Below are 17,010 nucleotides of genomic sequence, written 5' to 3'. Positions count from 1 at the left end.
AGTGCAGTTTGTGAAGAGTGAATAACACTAGTTCTCTTGCGATGGCAAAAGCAGAGTATTCAGAAACCGCAGAACCGAATCAGATCGGGCCTGATTCAGAGTCGGATTCGGATCCGGATGATCAGCTGCCCAGTGTGGACGCGGGGACGGGATTCGGTTCCGTCCGCCGGACTCAGGTGATCCACAGCGGACACTTCATGGTTTCTTCCCCACACAGCGACTCAGTCCGGAGGAGAAGCGCAGCTCTTTATAATTATTATGATAATTATGATTTCGACACTGCTAATAAACCGGCCTGCCAGACCTACAGCTTCGGTCCGTTGAGCTCCAGACGGTTGAGCATTGACCCGACTCTCACACGCCTGTTTGAGTGCATGACACTGGCGTACAGGTAAAATTATTCAATTCCTTACATTTATTTACCTGTAATGCCTTCTTAAGACACATTTAGAGTGTAAAATGGTCACACGTTATTGTTTATTTCACTATGAGGCAGTTAAATAATAGTTCAGCTTAGCTACACGTCACTGCATTGTTTACATAACTGTTACCGCAATATCTTTGTATTGTATTGAGTTAATATTGGTTTTATATTCGCACATTCAGACTTTCACCTTAACTAACTTAGTATATTTCTATTAATGAAACAATTATTTGCTAATTCTAAATAGGGATATAATATTATCAAAGTACGACATTGTTCACAGTCAAATAAATAGTACCTATGTTGTTTTCAAGTCATACTTAGATGAGATTTCAGACCCAATATTCAAAGTAACATGGTAAACAATACAGGGACCGTGTCACAAGTAGTCACTGAACGAATGTGCAAATACAAAACCAACTTTACCCCAATTATCTTTGTTAACATATGTAACAATTCAGCTTTTCAGTAGTTTATATAAAGCAAGAATGTAGGTACAACTTTGAATATTATCAATAATAATTTATGGCAAATACTGTTGTGCTTTGAAGCATACCATAGAAAAGTAGCCTATGTGAATTAATTAAAATAGTTTATTTTATTACATTTAATTAACTGTAATGTTTATTTAAGACACATTTAAAGTGTAAAATGGCCACACCTGATTGTTTACTTCACTATGAGGCAGCTATACACTCAACTTGCACGTCACTGCAATGTTTACATAACCGTTACCGCAATATCTTTCTGTTAATGCATGTAAAAATTAAGTTTTTCAGTAGTCTGTACAAAGCAAGAAAGTAGATACAACTTTAAATAATATAAATAATAATTTATGGCAAATACTGTTGTCTTTTGAACCATACTATAATAAAGTAGCCTACGTGATTTACTTAAAATAGTTCAATTTATTATATTTATTTAACTGTAATGTCTATATTAGACACATTTAGAGTGTAAAATGGCCACACGTTATTGTTTACTTCACTATGAGGCAGTCCTACGTTCAACTTACACGTCACTGCGATGTTTACATAACTTACTGCAATATCTTTCTGTAAACGTGTGTAAAAATTCAGTTTTTCAGTAGTCTGTACTAAGCAAGAATGTAGATACAACTTTAAATATTCACCAAATAGAGAAATTATATTATCAAAGAACGACATTGTTCACAGTCAAATAAATAGTGCCTATGTTGTTTTCAAGTCATACTTAGATGAGATTTCAGACCCAATATTCAAAGTAACATGGTAAACAATACAGGGACCGTGTCACAAGTTGTCACTGAACGAATGTGCAAATACAAAACCAACTTTACCTCAATTATCTTTGTTAACATATGTAACAATTCAGCTTTTCAGTAGTTTATATAAAGCAAGAATGTAGGTACAACTTTGAATATTATCAATAATAATTTATGGCAAATACTGTTGTGTTTTGAAGCATACCATAGAAAAGTAGCCTATGTGAATTAATTAAAATAGTTTATTTTATTACATTTACTTAACTGTAATGTTTATTTAAGACACATTTAGAGTGTAAAATGGCCACACCTGATTGTTTACTTCACTATGAGGCAGTTATACACTCAACTTGCACGTCACTGCAATGTTTACATAACCGTTACCACAATATCTTTCTGTTAATGCATGTAAAAATTAAGTTTTTCAGTAGTCTGTACAAAGCAAGAAAGTAGATACAACTTTAAATAATATAAATAATAATTTATGGCAAATACTGTTGTCTTTTGAACCATACTATAATAAAGTAGCCTACGTGATTTACTTAAAATAGTTCAATTTATTATATTTATTTAACTGTAATGTCTATATTAGACACATTTAGAGTGTAAAATGGCCACACGTTATTGTTTACTTCACTATGAGGCAGTCCTACGTTCAACTTACACGTCACTGCGATGTTTACATAACTTACTGCAATATCTTTCTGTTAACGTGTGTAAAAATTCAGTTTTTCAGTAGTCTGTACTAAGCAAGAATGTAGATACAACTTTAAATATTCACCAAATAGAGAAATTATATTATCAAAGAACGACATTGTTCACAGTCAAATAAATAGTGCCTATGTTGTTTTCAAGTCATACTTAGATGAGATTTCAGACCCAATATTCAAAGTAACATGGTAAACAATACAGGGACCGTGTCACAAGTTGTCACTGAACGAATGTGCAAATACAAAACCAACTTTACCTCAATTATCTTTGTTAACATATGTAACAATTCAGCTTTTCAGTAGTTTATATAAAGCAAGAATGTAGGTACAACTTTGAATATTATCAATAATAATTTATGGCAAATACTGTTGTGTTTTGAAGCATACCATAGAAAAGTAGCCTATGTGAATTAATTAAAATAGTTTATTTTATTACATTTACTTAACTGTAATGTTTATTTAAGACACATTTAGAGTGTAAAATGGCCACACCTGATTGTTTACTTCACTATGAGGCAGTTATACACTCAACTTGCACGTCACTGCAATGTTTACATAACCGTTACCACAATATCTGTCTGTTAATGCATGTAAAAATACAGTTTTTCAGTAGTCTGTACAAAGCAAGAAAGTAGATACAACTTTAAATAATATAAATAATAATTTCTGGCAAATACTGTTGTCTTTTGAACCATACTATAATAAAGTAGCCTACGTGATTTACTTAAAATAGTTCAATTTATTATATTTATTTAACTGTAATGTCTATATTAGACACATTTAGAGTGTAAAATGGCCACACGTTATTGTTTACTTCACTATGAGGCAGTCCTACGTTCAACTTACACGTCACTGCGATGTTTACATAACTTACTGCAATATCTTTCTGTAAACGTGTGTAAAAATTCAGTTTTTCAGTAGTCTGTACTAAGCAAGAATGTAGATACAACTTTAAATATTCACCAAATAGAGAAATTATATTATCAAAGAACGACATTGTTCACAGTCAAATAAATAGTGCCTATGTTGTTTTCAAGTCATACTTAGATGAGATTTCAGACCCAATATTCAAAGTAACATGGTAAACAATACAGGGACCGTGTCACAAGTTGTCACTGAACGAATGTGCAAATACAAAACCAACTTTACCTCAATTATCTTTGTTAACATATGTAACAATTCAGCTTTTCAGTAGTTTATATAAAGCAAGAATGTAGGTACAACTTTGAATATTATCAATAATAATTTATGGCAAATACTGTTGTGCTTTGAAGCAAACCATAGAAAAGTAGCCTATGTGAATTAATTAAAATAGTTTATTTTATTACATTTACTTAACTGTAATGTTTATTTAAGACACATTTAGAGTGTAAAATCACCACATGTTATTGTTTACTTCACTATGAAGTAGTATAGTTCAGCTTAGCTACACATCACTGCATTGTTTACATAACTGTTACCGCAATATCTTTGTATTGTGTTGAGTTAAAGTTGATTTTATATTCGCCCATTCTGACTTTCTCCTTAACTAACTTAATATATACTAATTAATAAAATAATTATTTGCTAATTCTAAATAGGGAAATCATATTATCAAAGTACGACGTTGTTCACAGTCAAATAAATAGTGCCTATGTTGTTTTTAAGTCAAACTTAGAGGAGATTTCAGACCCAATATTCAATTTACCATGGTTACCGATACAGGGACCGTGTCACAAGTTGTCACTGAACGAATGTGCAAATACAAAACCAACTTTACCTCAATTATCTTTGTTAACATATGTAACAATTCAGCTTTTCAGAAGTTTATACAAAGCAAGAATGTAGGTACAATTTAAAATATTGTAAATAATAATTTATGGCAAATACTGTTGTTTTTGAACCATATTATAATAAAGTAGCCTACGTAAATTAATTAAAACAATTCATTTTATTACATTCATCTCACTGTAATGTCTATTTAAGACGCATTTAGAGTGTAAAATGGCCACACGTTATTGCTTACTTCACTGAGGCAATTACATAACTGTTACCGCAATATCTTTATGTTAACCTGTGTAAAAATTCAGTTTTTCAAAGTCTATAGAGTAAGAGTGTTGTTTAGGTAGAACTTTAAATATTATAAATTATAATTTATGGTTAATACTACCATGTGTTTTGAACCAGACTATAGCTATACTATAACTAGGCTGGTCAGGCTGGGAGATGACCAGCAAAGACCAGCTTGACTAGCCTAGCCAGGCTGGGAGCCCTGCCAAAACCAGCTATGTCCAACTTAAACCAGGCTGGTTTTAGCTGGATTTAGCTGGTCATTTTCCAGCCTGACTAGCTAAGACCAGGCTGGAAATGGCTGGAAACCAGCCTGGAAATGGCCAATACCCCTCTAAAACCAGCCAACCAGCCTAGGCTGGTTTAAGATGGATTTTTCAGCAGGGAGTATAGTGGCACTTCTGATAAATAAGGGACTAAGCCAAATGAAAATAATTAATGAATAAAAAAAAAAATACACACATAATCTTGCGTCAAAACAAACTTTTATTTTGGATGCAATTAAATGTGATTATTCTTAAAAGTTTATGTAAGATGAATAAATGAAGTGGAATTTGCACCTTTTATATTGTTTCTGAAAACTTATAATAACAAAATGTAAACAAAAGCACTCAGGAAACATTTTTTTCTCCATTTTATGTTTTATTTCTACATTTATTGAATTTACCTACACATATTTATTTTAAGGTTGGTTTTTAAACGTCTTTAAAAATGCATCTATTTGAATTCAAAACATTATATATGTAGGAGCCATACATTGTATTTTGGCTATTGGCCACAAGGTGTCAGTAGGAGACTATATAACTGTGGCTTCACTGCATGGAGGAAGACAGTGTTGGTAGGAAGCACACAGTTTTTGACCGTCTCGTCTCGTAACATAACTCAAGGTAACAGAGAAGTGTTCATATAGAGTAAGGAAAGTGATTAAGTAATTCTGTTAATTGGAAGTTGATAAAGTAAAATAAAGATGTTTTTATTTGCATCTATTTGCCTACGGACTCTGACTTTACGCGTACAAAACTTGCTTGCTCTACCAACAATTGCGGCAATTGGAAAGCAGCTACAATAAATGTCTAATATGAAAATCAGTAAATCAAAAGTGAGCATTAATGTAAAATGTAAGCAATATCATTATGAATAACATATTATCTTTTAAAAACTTTAATTTTAAATTTTTTTTTTAACATACGCACGAAAGTAGTATGTGAATAAGTAAAATAAAATAAAGAAAGAAACAGCTGACCAGAGATGTCACCTACAGCGTTTACATCATTCTCACCCAATTATGTCACTTTATGATAGCTATAAAATTAAAATCTTGATAGGGCTTACAATTCCACTGGTCGATCTCCTTCAAAAATAAATGTGGGAAAGAAATATAATGAATAATTTTCAAGAAAACATGGCTTAGTTCGCAAAACACTTCACGGTTACATATACACTATCCATTTACATGCATGTTATGTGATTTTTAGCAATGTTTTATGGTAATGCAACTGAGGATGGGTGTGAGAAAGCCTGAGCTCTTGTACATTCAGCCCTGCTTTCGAAACAGCTGTGAAATCCTTGACTGAGTTTAAAAAAAGCATCTGGACTTTGATAGGAGTTGGAAGACAAATGAGGTGAGGGTTACAGAGTAACGCGGCTAGAGTAATGCATGCCACTTTCTACAAAACACACACAGATTTTATTAATTTGACATATTGCAACATGTAGACCGAATCATCTCAATGTCTAGTGCAGGGGTCACTAATCTCGTTCCTGGAGGTCCGCTGCCTTGCAGGGTTCAGCTCCAACTTGCCTCAACACACCTGCCTGGGTGTTTTAAGTATACCTAGTAAAGCTGCGGTCACACTGGGCTTTTCCTCCCATAGACTTCCATTAATATGCACGTGAATGCGTCAGACTGGAAACGCAGGGTTATGCGTCAAGTTTCGCAGGTTGCTGTGGTGCAAAGTTTAAGCTTGGTGAACTCTGACCTGCGAAATCGCATCACTTGACTGCGTGAGACCTATCGAGGATCAAAACATGACCTCTCTGGAGTCTAATAATCTTGTTTAATCCCGCCCCTTTTCGCAGCACCGCACGACAGAATATCGCATGCTTAAACTCTAATGTTGATCGCAGCTTAAGACCTTGATTAGCTTGATCAGGTGTGTTTGATCAGGGTTGGAGCTAAAATCTGTAGGACCTCCAGGAACAAGTTTGGTGATCCCTGGTGTAGTGCAGGGGTTCTCAAACTTTTCACCCTGTGGCCCCCAAAATTATATCAATGCCAGTGACTCGTGACCCCCAATATCCTCTGAGGCTGTTATAAATATATAAACCTTACACACCGGCGCACATATACCAATAGACACAAGTCTATTCATCATTTAATTTTGAAGAACGCCACTCAGAGACCATCCTCAATGTTCAGTTGTGGCCTGTGTTTATGTTTAATGTACATGAGTGCTGTATAGATGTCAGAAAGTTTTACCTGGTGCCTTAAAATCAATGTGTTGTGTCTTTATTATTACATAATCACCCCAGGGCCCGGTTTTTCAAAAGTACTCCTCTAGGATTAAAGATAAGAGATTGGATCAAATCTTGAAACTGGGTTTTACAAAAGAAAAAAAAATGGATTACATAATCGGATTAGATCACATAGTCCAGTCTTGGTTTTGATCCGGATTTGGATTTGGGTTTTTCAGACCTTTTTTGTAGGATTTGGATCACTTTGGTCCAAAAAATCTGGATTCAAAGGATCCCATCAGGGCCCGGTTTTTCAAAAGGTTTAATCCGTATAAAATTGATGCGGATTTAGTAGTCCTGTTTTTGCGATCTGTGATTTCGTAATCCAGCTTGCTTTTTGAGCCAGTTTTTTAAAGCAACATCGGATTGGATCATTCTGATCCGGATAGGAACTTTTCAGGATCACTAAATCTGGATAACCAGTGCTCAATCAGAATAGGAAATCACAATGTAGAACTATAGATACGTAAAGAGCGACAAGTAGAATAGCCAGCGTGGGAAAAAATATAACTTTATTTCTATTTAAAGTGAAAACACACACATTTAAAGAAACTAAAAACAAGTAAAACCCCACCCCATCCCATCTGAGACCTACAACACAGACACTGTACATTGAGTATATTTATAACAAGTTCTAAATACAGATGTAATGAATAAAAAAAGACTTAATGTCAAAACCTCCACAATAATTTCACACTTTCTCATCTGATGTGGAGAGAGCAGCTTGTCTTAGCGTAGCCTCTAGGAGGCAGATCTCTAGTCTGGCCTTGGTTTGCTGCAGTTTGGTCAGAGTCAGTTGTTCCTCTGCCAGATGAAGCTGTGTTTCTGCCCTTTCAGTCTCTTTTTGCAATTGTTGAAAGTGATTTAAAAAATCAGTGATTGCCATTCTTTGCATTTTTCTGGTCATTCTGTAATCATTGCATGCATCACTAATAAATATTTTAAAAGGAAAAATATTTTCCATTGTGATGAATATATATATCAATTAGTGACAGAATAAAATAGATTGTTTTTGGTCAATTTTGACAGCTGTTTAAGGGATTATTTTATGAGGCCAGACTCTTTCTACTTTGCTGTAGGCCTATACTGAAAGGTTGAATACGATAAAGCCTACCTAATCACTGTGGCCTGACGGATGAACAAATACAATTAAAACCTTCTGAATAAATAGGATATCTTGTAAGATACTGCATGATCCAAAAATACTATTATTTGATAAATTTTTAAAGTTTTTATTACATTTTGGGCATGAAATACACGCTGAATCTACACTTTTCAAAAGTAATCCACTAGGGTTTTGCATAAGGGATTGGATCAAATCTTGAAAATGGGTTTTTCAAAAGTAAAAACGGATTACATAATCGGATCAGATCACGTAATCCAATCTTGGTTTTGATCCGGCTCAAACCTTTACTTTGGGTTTTTCAGACCTTTTTTGTAGGATTTGGATCACTTTGATTAAAAAAATCTGGATTATACTGATCCCATCAAAAGGGTGGATTCAGCGTGTATTCAGTATAGGCCTACAGCAAAGTAAAAAGAGCTTGGCCTCATAAAATAATCCCCCAAACAGCTGTCAAAATTGACCAAATACAATAAATTTTATTGTCACTAATTGATATATATATTCATCACAATGGAAAATATTTTTCTTTTTAGAATGTTTATTAGTGATGATTGCAATGATTACAGAATAACCAAAAAAAAAAAAAAAATGCAAAGAATGGCAATGACTGATTTTTTAAATCACTTTTAACAATTGCAATAAGAGACTGAAAGGGCAGAAACACAGCTTCATCTGGCAGAGGAGCAATTGACTCTGACCAAACTGCAGCAAACCAAGGCCAGACTAGAGATCCACCTCCTAAAGTCTACACTCAGACAAGCTGCTCTCTCCACATCAGATGAGAAAGTCTGAAATTATTGTGGAGGTTTTGACATTAAGTCTTTTTTATTCAATAAATCTATATTTGAAACTTGTTATAAATATCCTCAATGTACAGTGTCTGTGTTGTAGGTCTCAGATGGGATGGGGTGGGGTTTTACTTGTTTTAAGTTTCTTTAAATGTGTGTGTTTTCACTTTAAATAAAAATAAAGTTATATTTTTTTTTCCCACACTGACTATTCTACTTGTCGCTCTTTACATATCTATAGTTCTACATTGTGATTTCCTATCCTGATTGACACTGGTTATCCAGATTTAGTGATCCTGAAAAGTTCCTATCCGGATCAGAATGATCCAATCCGATGTTGCTTTGAAAAACTGGCTCAAAAAATAAGCTGGATTACGTGATCACGGATCGCAAAAACAGGATTTTTTTGAAAAACCGGGCACAGGGGTCGCAAAAAATGGAAAGGCTGATGGCTTTTTATTTGCATGTTGTTGTTTTTAATGTAACTAGTAACTACTGTTTTTTTTTTCTTCTGTAGGTTATGGAAAAATATGGTAATTCTTGTATTTTAATTAAATGAATTTGATTTTTGGAAATCCCCAAGCGACCAACCATCATTGTCTTGTGATGGGTTCCGACCCCCACTTTGAAATCCACTGGTCTAGTGTATTAAAGTGGAGCTATTATGCAAAACTCACATTTATAAGGGGTTTAAACACAGTTGTGTGGCAGCAGTGTGTGAATATATCCAGCCTCTAATAGTAAAACATTTAAATACATGTTTGTATAACCAGACTTGATCAAAACAGTCTGCAGGAACACTTTGATTGACATTCCGCCTTTGTAATTGTCATCAAAGGGGGAAAGCCCCGCCCACTAGTGACCCTCTCTCTCTCTCTCTCATTAGCATGAACAGCAGCCCTGAGTGAGAAGCAGCCGTCTGTCCATTAGCCATTAGAGTGTTTGAGCTGCTGAGGATACTGTCAGCATAGAGGGATTATAAATGTAGAGTTTCAGATGAAGCACTAATGAACAGCGACAGAAGTCTCCATAGACTAACGCATTCTGAGACACTTCTGCATATATTTTCAGTTTCCACTCAGAGAACGTTAGTCTTATCTAAATCATTTGATCTCAATCGTATTGACTTCAGCTGTATGTATTTTGCGGTGTACACATTAGCTGGTGTCAATATATTGTGATGTAACCACAGTATGCGTTTGGCCTGGAGTCAGCAATAGTAATCTGTGACCTGACGCCAGCTGAGGCGAGAAATCATGTCAGCTTTTCTAGGCTATCACAAACATCTGCTCGTGTCACCATATATGACAATAACATTATGACTGTTGTTATTGGACAGTGAGATATAGTTATTGTGCCATAAACACACAGTGTTAATGTTCTCTGGCACCTTAAGTGTTGGTCGTCACTATATTGATCAACCTCTAACCCTAAACATCAAACAGTGCTCTTGTAATCACTCAAGTCTCACATGTACATTCACGTCTTTTTTATTTGCAAAACAAGGTTTTCAATTAATTATGTGTGTATTTGCTTGCTGAAGCTTTTTATTATTTTTAATTTTTAATTTTTTGGCCATCTGAAAAAATGTAAATATAATATTATGAAAAGAATATAGAAGTTTAGTGGTTCAACTATATTTTTTTTGCTGCAATTTTTTATTGTAAATTTTTTTTAAATTAAAATTAAGTTTAAGTTTTAAGTAAATTTTCTGTCAAATATTTTATTATTATTATTATTATTACTATTTCTATTATTATTATGCACTTTTTTGTTGTTAATATTTAATGCTGTCAAACATCTCGATTAATCACATCTAAAATAAAAGTTTGTATTTACATGTGTGTACTCACTGTTTATCAGTGTGTGTGTGTGTGGATATATATATATTTATATGTGTGTGGGTATATATAGTGTGTGTGTGTGTGTGTGTGTGTGTGTGTGTGTGTGTGTGTGTGTACACACACATACACAACATATACACAACAATATACACAGCATATACACAACATATTTTCACAGTGTGTCTGATAATATTTTTTCTTCTAGAAAAAGTCTTATTTGTTTTATTTCGACTAGAATAAAAGCAGTTTTTAATTTTTTGAACACCATTTTAAGGTCAAAATTATTAGACCCTTTAGGCTATATTTTTACGATTGTCCACAGAACAAACCATCGTTATACAATAACTTGCCTAATTACCCTAACCTGCCTAGTTAACCTAATTAACCTAGTTAAGCCTTTAAATGTCACATTAAGCTGTATAGAAGTGTCTTGAAGAATATCTAGTCAAATATTATTCACTGTCATCATGGCAAAGGTAAAATACATCAGTTATTAGAAATAAGTTATTAAAACTATTATGATTAGAAATGTGTTAAAAAAAACTTTCTCTCCGTTAAACAGAAATTGGGGAAAAAAATAAAATACATATATCTAAATATATATGTATGCATGTATATATGTATATATATTACACATACAGTATATATGTATAATAATTATATACACACACTCACTGGCCACTTTATTAGGTACAGTTTACTGGTACCAGGATGTACCCTCTTTTGCCCTCAGAACTGACCTTTAATCCTTCGTGGCATAGATTCAAGGTACTGGAAATTGACATGAGAGCATCACACAGTTTCTCCAGATTTGTCGGCTGCAGATCCATGATGAGACTCTCCTGTTCCACCACATCCCAAAGGTGCTCTATTGGATTGAGCTCTGGTGACTGTGGAGGCCATTTGAGTACAGTGAACTCATTGTTATGTTGAAGAAACCAGTCTGAGATGATTCACGCTTTATGACATGGTGTGTTATCCTGCTGGAAGTAGCCATCAGAAGATGGAGACACTGAGGTCATTATGGGATTTTGGTGAGCCTGTGTGAATTGTAGCCTCAGTTTCCTGTTCTTTTGACAGGAGTGACCCGGTGTGGTCTTCTGTTGCTGTAGCCCATCCACTTCAAGGTTGGATGTGTTGTGTGTTCAGAGATGCTCTTCTGCAGACCTCGGTTGTAGCGAGTGCTTATTTGAGTTACTGTTGCCTTTCTATCAGCTGAACCAGTCTGGCCATTCTCCTCTGACCTCTGTCATCAACAAGGCATTTGCGCCCACAGAACTGCCACTCACTGGATATTTCCTTTTTTTCTGACCATTCTCTGTAAACCCTAGAGATGGTTGTGCGTAAAAATCCCAGTAGATCAGCAGTTTCTGAAATACTTAGAGCAGCCCGTCTGGCACTAACAACCATGCCACATTCAAAGTCACTTAACTCCCCTTTCTTCCCCATTCTGATGCTCGGTTTGAACTGCAGCAGGTCGTCTTGACGATGTCTACATGCCGAAATGCACTGAGTTGCTGCCATGTGATTGCCCGATTAGAAATTTGATTTAATGAGCAGTTGTATAGATGTAAATATTTAATTTCTAAACATAAATAATAATTTTCTCAAATATATGCACATGTAATTAATCGATTAATCTTTTGACAGAACTAATTATTTCACTATTTTTAAATGAAATATACAAATTTAGCTCCGGTTTCCCCACAGTCCAAAGACATGCGGTACAGGTAAATTGGATTGGCTAAATTGTCTGTAGTGTTTGAGTGTGAATGAGTGTGTATGGATGTTTCCCAGATATGGGTTGCTGCTGGAAGGGCATCCACTGTGTAAAGCATATGCTGGATAAGTTGGCGGTGCATTCTGCTGTGGCAACCCCTGATTAATAAAGGGACTAAGCCGACAATGAATAAATGAATATTGAAATTTAAAGAAATAGAAATAAAACCTTAAATATAATATGTATAAAATATATCTCAGTTTCAGTGTGTTAATTAAAAAAAAAATACAATCAACATTTTTACTGTTCTCTTTTTAGTTCAAAGAGGGACTTCTTGATTTAGGTTAGGGCTTTGTGAGGAAAATAATCTTATTAAACACAACTAAAATGAACAGAATTTGAAAATAAATAAATATGATAAAAAGTATTTATTTTATGTCCATAAAATTTGCTTAATGAATATTCATTCATTCATTTTCTTGTTGGCTTAGCCCCTTTATTAATCCGGGGTCGCCACAGCGGAATGAACCACTAACTTATCCAGCCAGTTTTTACGCAGCGGATGCCTTTCCAGCCGCAACCCATCTCTGGGAATCATCCACACATGCATTCACACACACACTCAAACACTACGGACTATTTAGCCTACCCAATTCACCTGTACCGCATGACTGTGGGGGAAACCGGAGCACCCGATGGAAACCCAAGCGAAGGCAGGGAGAACATGCAAACTCCACACAGAAACGCCAACTGAGCAGAGGTTCGACCCAGCGACCTTCTTGCTGTGAGGCGACAGCACTACCTACTGCGCCACTGCCTCGCCTTAATGAATACTTTTACATGAAATATATTCCAAAACAACACATTTTTGTAATAAATCTTTTTCCTCTGTTGTGCACTTGTTGTTTAACTACACTTTAGTGTATCCTAGCAAGACCACATTCAGACAGCAGATATTGTATGCTGTTGACGTCCTATCAGTGTTGTTTATCAGGCAGGGTTTGCAGTAATTTCAAGCCATTTCCCACATTTTAGCAACCAGTGTTAGCAGACTCTTAGCAACCGAGCGAACACAACTCTCTTAGTTCACTCGCCTCCTGTTTTAAGAGGTTAAGTGCACTAGAGCTGTCAGTAAATGTGTCACCGCATTAGACTGATGAAATTATTTTGACTGCAGGCACAGTTAAAAATAGATGTTTATATGGAGCCAGAAGGGTGAAAAGGGAAGATTTCACCATTGTTCTGCAATATCATCAAGACCGATATGTCTTTTATTGAGTTGATTGCACACTCAGTGCATTTGTGTTATTAGGCTGGCTTGTGTAGCAAGCCAGACTATTGTTATCCTATTTTTCATCTGAGACTAAAAATGATACTCTATCTCCTCCTAGAGCTTTCGAGCTATGACCACCAAACTCACAGCAGACCTCCAAACTGGTCTGACTTAGGTTGCTATGTCTTTTCCGACTGATCCAACTTTCGGTTTTCCGAAAAACATCCCGGGATCGTCTGAAAAATCCCATTGACTTAACATTGGGTCAAACTTTGTCCGCTCATAACTCTACATCAGACTGTCGCACAGACCTCTAACTGGGCTCATTTAACTCAGACTACCAAACTACCAATAACTGATGAGCTTTTAACTTTCTAGCCACACCCCTAACAACCAGATACTGCACCCTAGCAACTGTCCCATAGACTGCCATTATAGAGGTTCAGATTGATATCGTCATGCTGCAGTGTGATAGAGACATGGGGGTTGTTTTTAACTGTTCATACTAGCAAAAAGCTTTGATACATCATCAGTCTAAGCTGTCAATCAACTCCATAGCAACAAAACAGACTAACCTAGCAACTATATAACAGCAGCTATATCTCAGCATCAGAACATTGTAGAGAAGCGGGGGTTGGCTTGTTTGACTCATGCTAGCACACCATCCTCTATCTATCTATCCATCCATCCATCCATCCATCCATCCATCCATCCATCCATCCATCCATCCATCCATCCATCCATCCATCCATCCATCCATCCATCCATCCATCCATCCATCCATCCATCCATCCATCCATCCATCCATCCATCCATCCATCCATCCATCCATCCATCCATCCATCCATCCATCCATCCATCCATCCATCCATCCATCCATCCATCCATCCATCCATCTTTCTTTTCATACTTTTTAAAATTGTTTAAACTAAATAAACTATTACCAACAGGCTTTCACAAGCCAGCCTAAAAAGTTTGTCTCGACGAACTTTAATAATCTAGTTAGTATTTACTATTCATACTTTATTGTGCAACTTCAGTGTGCACAGTATATTGTTTTAGCATTGAAATCGCAACGTGCACATCCTCAACAGTCACATCGTAGGATCTGCGATGTGGAGTTATATTTGACCAATATCCACAGTTAAAAACATTTATGATTTGCATGAGTCATTGTCAAGTTTAATCCTAAAGTTACTAAAATGTTCATCATTTGCATGTGTTTTAAGGCCGGTTACTGTCCGAGCATTTCAAGCCAGTTGAATTTTGACTTTACCTGTACACACAAAATTAAATATAATCTTGATTTGCATTATTGTTTGTGTTTCTCCTCAGTGGGAAACTTGTGTCTCCGAAGTGGAAATCTTTCAAAGGTTTGAGGTTGCTGTGGAGGGATAAAATCCGTCTGAATAACGGCATATGGAGGGCCTGGTTCATTCAGTGTGAGTCTTCTGATGTATTTTGTCATCTTTAATTTACTTTAGGTCAAACCACTGCCGCTATTAAAGCAGTAATAAACACAAAATATACCAGAACATTTTTCTATTTGACACTTATTCAAATTAAGCTGTATAATTGCTCTAAAAAGTCATTATTCTGCTAAAGTGGGTGTTGATTCAGTTCAGTTCAATAAATATCAGTCATAGATTAATTTCATCCGCTCTGCAGAAGACTTACATTAAGGTTCATTTTTAGACCAAGTTTTATTCTCATCTGATAATAGTTTAAAGTCTGCATGAAATCTAAATTTCCATGTTTATTTTGCTAGTGCACATAAAGCGAACCATTAATCTGTTAAAACTGTTAATCCATTGAATTATTTACATTTTGGTTAATCTTTAATTAAAATCTGTCCATCTCCTTCTGCTCTGGAGCAGCTATCCTTATCCAGTGGCGTAGCGGACGGGCCCGCAGGGCACGCACCGCGGGGGGGGCACCGCGTGATTAGGGGGCCCTGCGTCGTCGCGATTTTCAATAATTGAAAATCCACCGGCAACCGCAATAATCAAACTCTTGGGAACAACTGTGGTCGGAACCAAAGTTTACACATCTGTGTTCTCTGAACACCTCTCAAGGGGTGGACTACTTCATTCTGATTGCTTGCCGCCAATGTTGCCAACTTAGCGACTTTGTCACTAGATTTAGCGACTTTTCAGACCCCCCTAACGACAAATCCTAGCGAATTTTTTTGTGTGTTATTGGAGATTTTTTTAGACTGTCATTTGTCCATACTGTACCGTCCCTACTCTTCTCAACGAGCTGCGTGTGATGCCGCCGGCCCCTCCCCCGCCTCACAGCACTGACAGGCGGCCCAGTCAGTCCTCTACAGCAGCCTCTCCCACCTGCAGCCCGAGAGCAGATCACCCCTCTGCGTACCGACGACAAATGATTTAGCACAGGCAGTGTGAAGGTATTTCCCTTGTACAGTCAAACCGATCTACTTCTCCTTTATTTTAACAACTTAATTGGACCGTTTAATCTTTTCTTGTTCACAATCACAGATATTTTAGTGACAGTTTCTGAACTTGTCTGAGTTTATTTCATATGAGAGATTACTGCACATTCACTACACATCTATAATGACTTACTGTATTCAAACAGCAATAAATTTAGTTAAATAAACATGCTTATATAAAGTGTAGTGCAATTATAAATACCCCTTTATTAACCATAGGCTGTTAAACAAACAGAAACGGTAAAACGTGATGACGTCAGTAATATGCAAATTGGCGTATGACGTACCCCCCCCCCCCTCTTCATCAGGGGGCCCCGTCAGCGATCCCTGCAGGGAGGCCTCCGCATTTTGTGCTACGGCACTGTCCTTATCTGATGATGTCATCTTGACTGAAATATGCTTAGCCACACCCCTCCAACTGTTAAGCTGCAATCACATTAGAGTTTAAGCATTCGAAATTCTGTCGTGCTGTGAAAAGGGGCGGGATTAAGCAAGCTTATTAGACATTCAAAAAAGCGAGCGATGGCTCCATGTTTTAAATTTCTGTCCAGAGAGGTCATGTTTTGATCCTCGATAGGTCAAGTGACGCGATTTCGCAGGTCAAAGTTCACCAAGCTTGAACTTTTCACCGCAGCAACCTACGAAACTTGACGCATGACCTTGCGTATCCGGTCTGACGCATTTGCATGCATATGAATGGAAGTCTATGTGAGGAAAAGCCCAGTGTGACCGCAGCTTAAGTTTGCTGAGAAAGATGGGAGGAGGGACACTAATAAACCACGCCCTCTATTAAATATTCGGTTTCGGCTGGAAATACAAAAAAGAAGTCTGCAGCAACTTCTGCTTCACGAAGACTTTAGATAT

At 36.2% G+C, this 17,010-nt stretch overlaps 1 protein-coding gene across 3 annotated transcripts in view; it reads left to right on the top strand.

Annotated features, from left to right (window-relative positions):
* Nucleotides 1-17,010, top strand: part of mlxipl (MLX interacting protein like) — a 70,803-nt gene continuing 53,793 nt past the window's right edge. For all 3 annotated transcript variants that reach the window (XR_012405699.1, XM_073949688.1, NM_001328694.1), the window contains 2 exon segments: nucleotides 1-391; nucleotides 15,027-15,133. Coding sequence is in view for 2 of the 3 variants with exons in the window: in XM_073949688.1 (XP_073805789.1) it covers nucleotides 42-391; nucleotides 15,027-15,133 (457 nt within the window). In the remaining variant the exon portion in view is untranslated.

Source organism: Danio rerio, chromosome 5 (assembly GCF_049306965.1).
Source record: "Danio rerio strain Tuebingen ecotype United States chromosome 5, GRCz12tu, whole genome shotgun sequence".
NCBI lineage: Eukaryota > Metazoa > Chordata > Actinopteri > Cypriniformes > Danionidae > Danio > Danio rerio.
This window is presented reverse-complemented; position numbering and strand designations above follow the sequence as displayed.